We start from the raw sequence: 13,337 nt of genomic DNA, 5'->3' as shown, positions 1-13,337 counted from the left end.
CCTTACAAAGAAAATTAGTTTGTATAACAAAGTATTTTGAGCATACGTAAGCTTACAAAGAAAATACTTCGTAATTTACGAACTATTTCTTCGTATAACAAAGTATTTTAGTTTGTTATATGTATGCTCAAAATACTTCGTAAGGTTTTAAGAGTGTGCGGGGAAGGGCAGCAGGTTGAGCCAAGAGATATACATCAACGCTTGCGGCGGGGCGCGGCGCGGTGGTCACAAAAAAATGTCAGGGAAGGACGGCGTGGACGGGGAGGTGAGGCGTGGCTGGTTGGGGCAAGGCGGGGTGGGGCGGGACGCAGTGACGCCACATACCGCAGCTGTGTTAATCTTCCTCGGAGGAACCTGCGGCGACACCCGGAAGGGACAGGGCGGGGAGCCGCCGCGTAGGCGGCTGGCGGCTGCTGTGTTCGTCCGCGTTTATTTCACTCATTTCGCGCTCATTTTTGATTCGATCTCTTTTGTTTCTTTGCCACTGCAGGTGTTCGACTGCAGGTCGGTGACCACCACCACTGGCATGTTCGAGGCCCTCTGCAACCACATCAAGTACAGCACCAACAAAGGCAACATTCGGTAAGTCAGCGGCGCACCGAACCTTCATGAAGTACCGTAGGGACTCGACAGTGTACTCACTAAATGTATATGGTCATTTTGTGTTACCAACTGCTTTGCTTTACGAAAAGTGTCACCGGCCAGAAATTTACTTGCCACTGCAGCTTTCGCCAGATTTGGTAATGGACAGAGTTTTTTTCCAGTTGGAGCCAAAAATAGCCCACCGACTTTTAGTGTGTGTCCACGCTTTAAAGTGTCAATGCAAGTTTCAGACAAATAACAGTGCGCTTGCCAATTTGCGTGTACCATGTCCACGTTGGCGAGTCTCTAGAGTGTAGCGACAGCATAGGCTGATTCCGAGGGGGAGGTCTCGTGGGTCCGTCTCTCTCACACCCATACGGGACGCCCCATGAGAGCGAGAGAGACACCACCCAGAGGGATGGACCGGGCGTGAGGGTCAAACTGGTTTTGTCTTTGGCAGCTCCGCGCTGACGCTGTTTCCCCAGCGGACGGACGGCAAGCACGACTTCCGGGTCTGGAACTCGCAGCTCATCTCGTACGCCGGATACAAGAACGCGGACGGCAGCATCACGGGGGACCCCATGAACGTCGAGTTCACTGAGGTACTCGCTACAAATTTTACTCAAAAAATTTAACACCACCACTTTTTTTGTGCATTTTTTTTCAACACTAAATTTTTATGTTCCTTTGTCCATTGAACACTTCGTTCATTAGTACTCTACAAACTGAAGTGTGTCACAGTATGCATCTACAGGTGCATACTTAAAAGTACACACCTGCAGATGCATACCTAGCTGAGTACATATCTACAGATGCATACTTGGCTGAGTACACATCTACAGATGCATACTTAACAGGTATGCATCTGTAGATGTGTACTCAGCCAAGTATGCATCTGTAGATGTGTACTTGATACTGGGCATTTATATGGTGACAAGTACACACCTACTAATGCATACTTGCCAAGTATGCACCTACAGATGCATACTTAACAGGTATGCATCTGTAGATGTGTACTCAGCTAGGTATGCATCTGTAGGTGTGTACTTATAAGTATGCATCTGTAGATGCATACTGAGTACACACTTCAGTTTGTAGAGTAGCTGTGTACATAAATACATTAGGGACAATTATTTACACATTGTGTTTAATTATTCATAAAATTACAGTACAACTATATGTACAAATTTGTACATAGCTAATTCCTACACAAATACGTCAATTTCCCTGTTCGAAAAATACATGAGCATTTTGTGAGGAATCGCAGTAGTTGTTCAGCTTTTTCTCTCAAATCGTGAAGACTGCTCTTTCTTACGGATACCACGCCCACGCAGTCCGTTGAGAGCGTTGTGTAAAAAAGAACCCGACTACCATTGCCCCCTCCCCTGTCAGGGTTTTCCGGTCACAGCGTCTAAACTTTTCAATTTAGATGCATAAGGTTAACGCGTTTATTGTGCCTTGCACATGGACCTACAATCGGTTCCCTCACTGTCACCTTCTAAATTGGACGGCTGTAACCGGAAAACTGGAGCAAAGGGGAAGGGGGGCGGGGAGATTGTCTTTCGTCCCATTTGACCAGTGACCTTGACGACGTGTTCTGCCCTAGGTGTGCATCAAGCTGGGCTGGAAGCCGAAGATGTCCCGCTTCGACATCTTGCCCCTGGTGCTGTCCGCCAACGGCCACGACCCGGATTACTTCGACCTGCCCCTGGACCTTGTCATGGAGGTGGAGCTGTCGCACCCCACGTGAGTCGAGCCAGTCCAGCCAGTGGGACCAGCCAGTCGGGCGAGGCACATGGAAAGACATCGGGGCCGTTTAATCAAGTTTCGCTTCCTTAATCCTGTTGAATTTGTCTTGAGGCGAGCAGCCCGTGTCGTGCACAGTGGGCCAGAAGACCGGCGGAGGCGGCCAAAACTCTAGACGCGTTTTGAGCTCCAGAGTCGCTAAATGGAAACTCGAACCGAACGTGTGACCCCACCAATGGATTCCTCGTTCAGAGAGCAATCCATTGATGGGATCACACGTTCGGTTCGAGTCCCATTTAGCGACTCTGGAGCTCTAAACGCGTCTAGAGTTTTGGCCGCCTCCACCGGTCTTCTGGCCCACTGTGCCGCGCGGTGCGTGGCGCCGCAGCTTTTCGGCTTTTTCGCTCCTCCCCGCCATGAGGCCATGAATATGGAGATTGTCCCCTAATGCCGTCGCTCGGACCGCTCGGACCCCGTGCCGTGTCCGGCCCGCTCCCCGATGCTCGACGCGGTACTTGCCGACGCACTTGCCGAGGTATTGACCGAGGCACTCGTTAAGGTACTCGTTGGGGTACTCGTTGAGGTACTTGAGGCACTCGCCGAGGTACTTTGTGGAGGTACTTGCTGAGGCACTTCGTGATTCCTAAGGCACTTCGAGGTACTTACCGAGTCACTTAGTACTGTACTTGCTGAGGTGCTTCCCGGGTCACTTGCTGGGGTTTGAACTCTTTGAGCCAATTGAATCAGATGGAATAACCTTTGTAATTGACCCCTCCCCCCCTCTTGGACCCCCTCTGTGTGTGTGTGTGTGTGTGTGTTTGTGGGTGGGGTGTGTGGGGGTTGTGTAAGAGAGAGAGAAAGAAGAGGAGAGAGAAAAAGGAGGAGAGGGGGGGGGAAAAAAAAAAACAAAGTTTGCAAACTGGGTTTAAAATTCTCCCCCTTCAAATCTGTTTTCGGGGAAACCCGGCCGGTTTTCCCCCGGGTTTTAAAAGGGTTGGGCGGAACCTGGGGCTCCCGCTGGAGGTCTCCCCCTTTGTCGCCATGCTGTTGCCCTGGGGGGGGCGTGGGTTTGGGGGCCCCTTTTTTAAGGGGGTTTTGGCCCCTTTAGCACGGAGATCCCCCAAACCCCTCCCACACCCAAATAAAACCTTCCCCCTGGAGGTACCCCCAACTTTTCCCCGCCCCGCCCGGCCCCACGGCCCCCCGGGAATTTTGGGAAACCCTTTGGAACTTCGGGCGTGGGTGGTGGCGTCACTACCTTTTTTTAAAAATACCGATAATGCTAACGTGAAAGCAGATAATTCTGGGTGGATTTTTGTTCTTTTTAGTTCATTTTTTAAGAGTGTTGTGCTTCTCCCGCAGACCGTGGCCATCAAGATGGGCCTGGACACGCGGACGCCGGTGACGCTGTGGAAGGACCGCGCCATGGTGGAGACGAACGTGGCCGTGCTGCACAGCTTCCAGAGTCGCAACGTGACGATCGTGGACCACCACACGGCGGCCGAGAGCTTCATGAAGCACTACGAGAACGAGAACCGGCTGCGCAACGGCTGCCCCGCGGACTGGGTGTGGATCGTGCCGCCCTTGTCGGGCTCGGCCACGCCCGTCTTCCACCAGGAGATGGCGCTGTACGCCCTCAAGCCCTCCTACGAGTACCAGGTGCGCACAGCCTCCCCGTCCCGGGGGACTTTCCCGCCTCGGGTCGCGCCCAGAGTTGGGTTAGGTTAGGGGCGTCCGACTATACCCAGCGGTCCGGCGCAAAAGGAACAGTGGCGAACCCACCGCACGGTGCACGTAAAAAAAGAATTTGTTGTGACAACGAAAATGTATGTTGATTTTGGGATAGCTAAAAAAAGTTGTTGGGCGTACTACCAATTTGTTGTCAGAACGAACATTTCGTTCTGACAACGAACTATATCGTCAGGAGTACAAAAACACAATAAAATGAATGTTTGTACTCCTGACGAATAATTTGTCGTGAGAGCAAAGTGTTCGTTCTCACAACAAATTTATAGTACGTCTAACAACTTTTTTTTTTGCTATCCCAAAATCAACATACATTTTCGTTGTCACAACAAATTCTTTTTTTCCGTGTGGGCCAGGAGACCGGTCAAGGCGCTCGAAGTCCCGGACGCGTTTTGAGCTCCAGAGTCGCTAAATGGGACTCGAGCTGAACGTGTGACCCCACCAATGGATTCCTCGTTCGGAGAGCAACCCATTGGTGAGGTCACACGTCCGATTCGAGTGCGGATTCGAGTCCCATTCAGCAACGCAAGACCTCAAAACGCGTCAAAAAATTTCGGCCGCTTCCACCAGTCTTCTGACCCACTGTGCACCGTCAAACTGTACGGTAACCCCCTTCCGCTGTACGAGTACACTGATAGACTCATCCCGAAGAGACTGTTCATTTTCTCTCTGTCGCACCCTTGGGCCGTGCTGATGGGGTACAAGAGAGACAGAGCGACGAAAACGACTCTCGGAATCAGTCCGCTGGCCGCTGGCTGTATAGTCGGTCGCTCCCAGGGCTGGGAAATACCTAGGTAAAAGTACCTAGGTACTGTACCTAGGTACTTTTTGGTACCTATAACTGTACCTAGGTACTCAAGTCACAATTGTAACTGTACCTGTACCTAGGTACATTTTGGGCAGTAACTTTACCTAGAACTGCAGGTACTTTTACAGGTACTTTTGGGCGCGAATGTAGGGAAAGAAGGGTAATGAGATGCGCTCACAACATGCGGGGGTAAAGAGAGACACTCAGAGGACTGCCTGTTTTCGGGGAAGAAACAGATATTCGGCCCCCTCCCTTTTTTTGTGCCTCCTCGGGCTCCATGTGGCAGGTCTGGTCACCGCACGCACTGCAAGGTGAACGCAGAGGACTTGCACTATGAAACAATGGACACATCTCAGCAGGGATCATAGGGTTTGTCCCTAAAATGCGTTACCGGAACCATCCCATTATAGGAGCGAGGTCAAGGATGGTCCCTGGAGCCGCCGACGATGCGGCGTGACGAATCGGGGTTGTAAACAGCACACACGTTGGCATGAAAAGGGTCATTGACGCAAGAAAGTTTAAAGGGACGTAAAAGTCGCGCGAGGTTGTTTTGGTTGCGTTACTGGGCGGATGTGTTGAAATATCAAAATATCTGAAAGTACCTGCAAAGTACCTAGGTATTTTGCCAAAGTACCTGTAACTGTACCTAGGTACTGAGCTCGATCAAGTACCTGTAATGTACCTAGGTACTTTTTTGATCCAGTATCTGTATCGTACCTAGGTAAAAATATAAAGTATCTGTCCCAGCCCTGGTCGCTCTAACGGTGTGTTGTCGCCCCGCAGGAGCCGGCCTGGAGAAGCCACGTGTGGAAGAAGGGCCGAGACACGTGCAAGAACAGCAAGAAGCCGCGGCGGAAGTTCCACTTCAAACAGATTGCCAGGTGAGTAGTGTTGTTTTTTGTTTTTGTTGTTTTCTGCAAAACATGAAATTGACCATTTTTTTTTAATTTTCCGAACGCACAAAACTAGAAAGTTAAAAAGTTTTGTTCTTGTCTAAATATGTATGGCAGCTTGATAGCAACCCAAGTTTAAAATAAGTACACCCTTGGAAAAATTTTTTTAAAAAAATTAAAAATTTAGGCATTAAAAAAACTTTTATTTTTTCCCGTTCCCATTACTTGAGGTGGGGCACGACTCGGGTAGCACGACGACGGGCGCGTTGCGTTCCGCCGGTTGCGCAACGGCAGACGCGTTTTCGACCACTTTGAGCGCCAGAGAGCCACAACCTAATCCCCCACTGCCTTGAGTTAGTGAAGATTCCCGAGGCTTCCCCGCCCCCTGGTTACGTAATTAGCGAACGTATGTGAGTCTGTCGCGGGACCCTCTCCTCTTGCCGTAAAGATGGTGACCCTGTGACGTGGCGGGACGGGGCACAGTGGGCCAGAAGACCGGTGGAGGCGGCCAAAAATCTAAACGGGTTTTCAGCTCCAGAGTCGCTGAATGGGACTCGGAACTGGACGTGTGACCCCACCAATGGATTCCTCGTTCGGATAGCATTCCATTGGTGGGGTCGCACGTTCGGTTCGAGTCCCATATAGCGACTCTGGAGCTCAAAACGCGTCGAGACTTTTGGCCGCCTCCACCGGTCTTCTGGCCCACTGTGCGGGGCTGGGAGAGGCGCAGGTGGCGAAAGGGGGCGCCCCTTGCCACCTTTCCTTGGGCACCCCAAAGCCCTGGCCTAGGCTACAGCCTCCATTGACCACCCCTCTTCGTTGACGGCCTGCCTGCTTGCCTGCCTGCTTGCCTGGCGGCATCCCTTGCCGCTGTTCCGGGTTCCTCAGCGTTCCCCGCGCTCCGCCCAGACGGGCCCCAGCCGTCTGAGTCCGGAGCATCGTCGCTCTGTCTCTCTCACACTCATGGGGCGCCCTGTAGGAGTGCGACAGACACAGAGCGACGCCTCGGAACGGGGCGGCAGGAACGCCGTGCAGGCATTGGCTGCCTCGCGCTACGGTATGGAAGTACGGCGGCCCACAGTGGGCCGGAAGACCGGTGGAGGCGGCCAAAACTCCGGACGCGTTTTGAGCTCCAGAGCCGCTAAATGGGACTCAAACCGAACGTGTGACCCCACCAATGGATTGCTCTCCGAACGAGGAATCCACTGGTGGTGTCACACGTTCGGTTCGAGTCCAATTTAGCGACTCTGGAGCTCAAAACGCGTCTAGGGTTTTGGCCGCCTCCACCGGTCTTCCGGCCCACTGTGCGGCCTCGGCCCGAGCCCCGGCCCGCACATCACCCCGGCAGCGCGCTGACAGCGTCCTGCCTCCGTCTCGCTCGCACTCATGGGGCGTCCCGATCGGGTGCGAGAGAGACGGAGCGATGCTTGCTCGGAAGCAGCCAGCCGCGGCGTCCCTTCGGGACGGAACCATTTTCACGTTTATTTCCTCTCCAATCCTTTCGCCAGCTTGTCACTTTCCCTCGTTGTTTCACGTTTCCCCGCCATTATCCTTTTTGCAGTGTAGCCCCGCTGTGCAGGGAGGTCAAGTTCACCTCCAAGGCCACCGTGCTGTACGCCAGTTCCCTTTTGCAGTGTAGTCCCGCTGCACAGAAGACCGGTGGAGGCGGTCAAAACTCTAAACACGTTTTGAGCTCCAGTGTCACTAAGCAGACCCCACCAATGGATTGCTCGTTCGGAGAGCAATCCATTGGTGGGGTCACACGTTCGGTTCGAGTCCCATTTAGCGACCCTGGAGTTCAGAACCCTCCTCCGGTCTTCTGCGCCACTGTGCGCTGTTGCAGGGCGGTCAAGTCCATCTCCATGCTGTTCATCAAGGCCACCGTGCTGTACACCAGTTCCCCTTTGCAGTGTAGTCCCGCTGTTGCAGGGCGGTCAAGTCCATCTCCAAGGCCACCGTGATGTACACCAGTTCCCCTTTGCAGTGTAGTCCCGCTGTTGCAGGGCGGTCAAGTTCACCTCCAAGCTGTTCGGCCGGGCGCTGTCGCGGCGCATCAAGGCCACCGTGCTGTACGCCACGGAGACGGGCAAGTCGGAGGCGTACGCCAAGAAGCTGGGCGACATCTTCGGGCACGCCTTCAACGCGCAGGTGTACTGCATGGACGAGTACGACATGAGCAGCATCGAGCACGAGGCGCTGCTGCTCGTCGTCACCTCCACCTTCGGCAACGGGGACCCGCCCGAGAACGGCCAGGTGAGAGAGAGAGAGAGAGAGAGAGAGAGAGAGAGAGAGAGAGAGAGAGAGAGAGAGAGAGAGAGAGAGACTGTGTGTGCCAGGCTCGGACTGGCCAGGGCAGACAGGCAGAAAAATCTGCCGGGGCCTTCGGGTTTGGGACCAGTAACGTCACAAAGTTGGTCAAAAAGTGATTGAATCTCCGAAACCACCGAAAGTAGCCGTTTTCGCTGAACTTGAGCGGCCACTGCGTCCGATCTAGTTGCGGCCAACGGCCTCCCTCGACGCCCTAGTATTCTTAAGACCCTACTCTTTCATGCCCTGTATCGGGAAGACGTTGACCACAACGATTTTGCCTTTGACCGCAACAATTTCGGGACCAAAGTTGGTCGAAAAGTGGTCGAATCTCGGAAATTTGCTGATTTTGCTGACTTTGGGCGGCCACTGTGTCCAATCTAGTTGCCGCAAAAGGCCTCCCTCGACGCCCTAGAATTCTTAAGATCCTCCTCTTTCATGCCCGCAACTAGTTTGGGAGCCTGTGTGTGCGTGTCTGTTTGTCTGTCTGTTTGTTTGAGTCTGGGTCTGTGGCTTTAAAAGTATTGGTTGGAGAGGGAGCGAGCTAGAGTAAGAACATAGGTACTAGAATGAGATAAAAATTTCTTCTGGGGGTTAAAAACTATTAAAAATGTGTTTAAAGTCTAGACATGGCCAGTACGAATCAGGGGTTTGTGATTTGCATGGCCTAGTGGACGCGGTGTCCGACCAAAGCAGGCGTCCGTCACATGTGACATTAAAGTTGCCTACCTATAGGGTGACAAGGTGCTACTTGTCGATCCTCTTGGATCCTCCTGGATCCGCACCTGATCCGCTACACCGTAGTGTCGACCGGCCTATCTATCGAATCTCACGATGCCTGGCGTGCCTGGCCACCGCTGGCCATGCCGTTGGGCTCGACTCTCGAAACTTGGTTCTGCAAGATTCCGATGATCGCGCGACTTTCGTCCCGTAACTGAGTTCTGTTGGTCCCCAGTGCGTAGTGTGCGTGCCTGCGCACACCCCTAGGCACATAATCCGACCCGTACTACTCCCCCTTTCTCTCGCCCCCCGCCCCTCGCACCTCTCCCAGCCACCGTCCCGCCTCCACTGAAAATCATGCCAACAATGTTTGTGTAAGTTGCGCCATTGCCCGCGGCAGACCATTCGGTGCCGTTTCTACCACCGTTCCCCTTTCCCACCCCACCTTCCCCCTCCCCTCCGCTCCCCCTCTTCCCTCCCCTCCACCCCTGCAGCCGGTCTCGCCACCCGACTGCTGCAGACTGATTCCGGAGAACCGTTCTCGTCGCTCTGTCTCTCTAGCACTCATGGGGTGTCCCGTGCGGGTGCGAGAGAGACAGCGACTGAAGCGACTCTCGGCGTCAGTCGGCTGCAGTGCTGCTGCACTCGCTCCGAGTCCCCCGAAAAGTGGCGCCTCAACTGCTTGAATTGACTAGACAATGACGTCCTGCAGACTGATTCCGAGAGTCGCGTCTTCGTCGCTCTGTCTCTCTCGCTCCCTTACGAGACGCCCCATGAGTGCGAGAGAGACAGAGCGACCGAAACGACTCTCGGCATCAGTCTGCAGGCGGTCCAGGCCTGCCGGCCTTCTGCCTCGCCTCGCGCTGCTCCGTTCCGTTCAATTCCGCCCCCGCGGAAAAGTTTCCCGTTTCGCGGTGCGAATTTGACGCCGTTGCCATCGCCGCCCCGCAGTGCAGCGCGCCGCGGACTGATTCCGAGAGTCGTCTTCGTCGCTCTGTCTCTCTCGCACCTGCACGGGACGCCGCGTGAGTGCGAGAGAGACAGAGCGACGAAAACAACGACGCTCCCGGACTCGGCCCGCCAGTGCGCAGCTCTTCGGCCGCCTCGAGGATAACCAGAGGAAATGACCCCGCTTGAGCGTAAGCGGAACTAAAACTCAACTGCGGACGCCGAGCCCGCCCCGCCCCGCCTCGCCTCGCCACGCCTCACCCCACCCCCCCCCACCCTTACCCGCCCCCACCCTGGTCCACCTCGCCCCAAACCCCCATCGCCCGCCCCGACGGGCCCCGCCCCGCCCCACCCCGCCCCGCCCACCCCGCCCCGCCCCGCCCCTACCCGCCCCACCCCACCCCCCCACCCCGCCCCGCCCCGCCTCCGCAAACCGAATGCATTCTCCCTGGCCGACTGGAGCGAGCTGAAGCCAGCCGGACCGGACGCGGACCGGCAAAGGGAAACACCACTGTGAAGTGCGGCGGGATGGCGATGTGGCGTGCACGTCGGCGCCAGCAAGAGAGAGAGAGAGAGAGAGAGAGAGAGAGAGAGAGAGAGAGAGAGAAAAGGAGAAATGTGTAGAGTGTGAGAGATGTGTTGGCTTGTGCGTGTGTTAGAGGGGGCGATGAAGTGCTAGCCGAGTCAACGGTTGAAACAAAAACCGATGGGGTGGTGGTACCCGACCCGGCCAGATTGCACCGCGCTCGCCACTTGTTATGCTAGCAGGTGAGCGCGTCTTTTTACTTGCTTTTTGTATCAAAGTGAGTTACTAGCTTTGGTCCGCTGATTGTTCCCGTTTTAATTGTTTTTCATTGGATCGTGCTTTTAGTTTGCGACTTTTTAGAGTGTGGAGGGAAATGTGTACAGCTCCTTTTCGACGCCGGGCGTCGACAAAAGTCGCGTCCCGCCTCCGCCTCACCCCGCCCCGCCCCGCCCCACCCCACCCGCCACCCCGCCCTGCCCTGCCCCGCCCCGCCCCGCGCTGCCCACGAGACTGGAAGCCCTTGAGTGGCTTGGGCCATCATCCCCTCACTAGTCTCACCTGGGTGACCCCTGGGCGTCGGGTCCCCCCCTGGTCCCTCCTCGCCCAGCCCAAGCCCCAGCAGGCTGCCTCCGAGAGGCAGTCTGTCTCTCTCCCTCTCACGGGGCGTCCTGTATAGGTGCGAGAGAGACAGAGCGGCCCTCTCGGAATGAGGCTGCAGGGCGGCCCAGGCTCCCCGAGCACTCCATGCAGGCCGGGCCGGCCAGCTGCTCGACCGGTCATTACCAGTGGCGTGGTCCTGGCCCTGTGCTGCCAGCAACAAGTCGTTTACACTGGCTCGACACCAGGGCGCTCGCACGGCGTCGTGTCGCTCTGTCTCTCTCGCACCCCTACGGGACGCCCCATGAGTGCGAGAGAGACACAGTTTCGGAATCAGCGTGCCGGACACGCATCCCGCACGTTGTCACTGTCGCTCCGTCTCTCTCGCACCCTTACGGGGCGCCCCATGAGTGCGAGAGAGACGGAGGCCGCTTTCGCTTTCATCCTCGGCGAGTGCGCTCGCGGCGCTGGCGGAGTCCATCAGACAAATTGCCATGAATTTGTAAACCAGTTTTGCGGTGGGGGTGCGGGTCTCCCCTCCGAGTACTCCCACGCCAAACTCCCTCCGCGTCGGCCTCGTCCTCATTGGTTGGCGCGGTACTTATTTATTTTCGTCAGAGGTCTGCGGAGGGTGCTCCGCTCTGTCTCCCTCGCACCCCTACGGTACATTCCATGAGTGCGAGAGGGACAGAGAGAGAATGAGAGAGAGGGAGAGAGAGAGAAAAAAGAGAGAGAGAGATAAAAGAGAGAGAGAGGGAGGGGGGGGGGGTGGGTGGAGTGCGAGGGCGGTGACATTGCTCGACAGGCCACCGAGGTGTCTCCTGGCCGGACACCGGTACACTGGTACGGGTACGGGTCAGCCGAGCCGTTCCGAGGGGCCGGTTCGTCGCTCTGTCTCTGTCGCACTCGGAGGGTGCGCCGCACGGGTGCGAGAGAGACAGAGCGACGAACCGATTCTTCGGAATCGCTCGGCCGAGAGGGGCCACTGTGGAGTGGACTCTCCGCCCTCGGCCGGACGAAGGGCATGAACTCCTCGGAGAGAGAGAGAGAGAGAGAGGAGAGAGGAGGGCGTTGGAGCCTGGAGGGTAGGCCTGGCCTTCAAAGGTGCCCGACGACGACGAACTACTGGAGATGACGTTGCTGTCGTCGATTAGGTAAGAGGGGGGGGGGGAGGCGGCCTCGGGCGGCGCTGTCCCGCTGTCGCGACCCCGGCCCGCCTCGGCACTGCCTGCAGGCCATAATTATTGTACTGTACCGGACCGGCGGCTGTCCTTGATCCGAGGACACCGTCGCCGTCCTGCTCGCCGTTTTTCTCGGCCCTTACCTGCCGCCTCTCTCTCTCTCTCTCCCTCCCCGACCACCCCCTCAGCGTCCAGTCCCAGCCAGCCAGCCAGCCCGAGGCGGGCGCCGTCAAACCGCCTTGAAACAATCAAGCGCTCGGCGTTCACCTGACTGACTGCGGTCCGGCGCGGCGGGCGGTGGAGCTCGGGGAGGGTGCCCCCTCCCTCCCCCCTCCCCCTCCTCTGAGGTCGTTTCTCCCTGTTCCGGGGGGTTTGGGTTCCGCAGACCGACTCCGTGGGTCTTTTGCGTCGCTCTGTCTCTCTCGCACACACGCGGCGCACCCCGTGAGTGCGAGAGAGACAGAGCGACGACTGTGCTGGTGGTCGTGTTCCAGTGCACCCCCCCCCCCCCCTTCCCCGAGGAGACACGCCGCCCGACTCATACCAATCATGATGCGGTCCTCGTCTCTCTTCTTTCTTCCTCCCCGCCGATCGGTCGGTCTTCCTGCCTCTGTCTCCCTCGCGCCGCAGCGTGCAGACTGATTCCGAGAGCCGTTTTCGTCGCTCTGTCTCTCTCGCACCCATGGATCGTCACATTTAGGTGCGATAAAGAGACAGAGCGACGAAAACGGCTCTCGGAATCGGTCTGCGAGCCGCTGTGCTGCCCCCCGCCCAAGCTGGCCAAGCTGACCGAGCCGGCCGGGCCGGGCCGGCCCCCGATAGCCAAGAGGCTCCAAGCCCCACCGCCCGAACGGTGTGGAAGGTGAGGCATCCGCATCCGATAAACCTGATTACGTTTCGTGTCTGAGAATGACTCCCCGTGGACCGCCGCGAGCCGGTTCGGCTCGACTCGGCTCGGCTCGGCTGCGTGACTGTCTCCGTTCGACCGGTGAAAACATAATCGCGAGGGGGGACCCACTAGGCACATTCGTTGTACATCCTGAGACCCAACTCCCGTAAAACTCACTCACATTCAAGACACATTCCACACATTCTCATAGAATCAAAAAAATCAGCCACAATCCACCACACTCTTACCATTCGCTAACATTCCCGAACTTCTCACACAATCGCTGTACATTCTCTGACATTCTCATACATTCTGTCACATTCTGGCACATTCTTTACACATTCTCTGCACATTCCTTACACATTCTAAATGACAGGGCCCCCAAAAATATTTT

General features: G+C 56.1%; 1 protein-coding gene across 1 annotated transcript in view; it reads left to right on the top strand.

The window, feature by feature from the left end:
• Positions 1 to 13,337, top strand: part of LOC117639716 (nitric oxide synthase, salivary gland) — a 47,997-nt gene that overhangs the window by 26,512 nt on the left and 8,148 nt on the right. Inside the window, 7 exon segments of the mRNA XM_034375592.1 lie at positions 491 to 582; positions 1,043 to 1,184; positions 2,189 to 2,328; positions 3,657 to 3,987; positions 5,666 to 5,763; positions 7,779 to 8,028; positions 8,705 to 8,780. Of these exon segments, the coding sequence (XP_034231483.1) occupies positions 491 to 582; positions 1,043 to 1,184; positions 2,189 to 2,328; positions 3,657 to 3,987; positions 5,666 to 5,763; positions 7,779 to 8,028; positions 8,705 to 8,780 (1,129 nt within the window).

This window comes from Thrips palmi, unplaced genomic scaffold, assembly GCF_012932325.1.
Source record: "Thrips palmi isolate BJ-2018 unplaced genomic scaffold, TpBJ-2018v1 HiC_scaffold_11, whole genome shotgun sequence".
Lineage (NCBI taxonomy): Eukaryota > Metazoa > Arthropoda > Insecta > Thysanoptera > Thripidae > Thrips > Thrips palmi.
The sequence above is the reverse complement of the archived record's forward strand: the minus strand, read 5'-3'. Positions and strand labels throughout refer to the sequence as shown.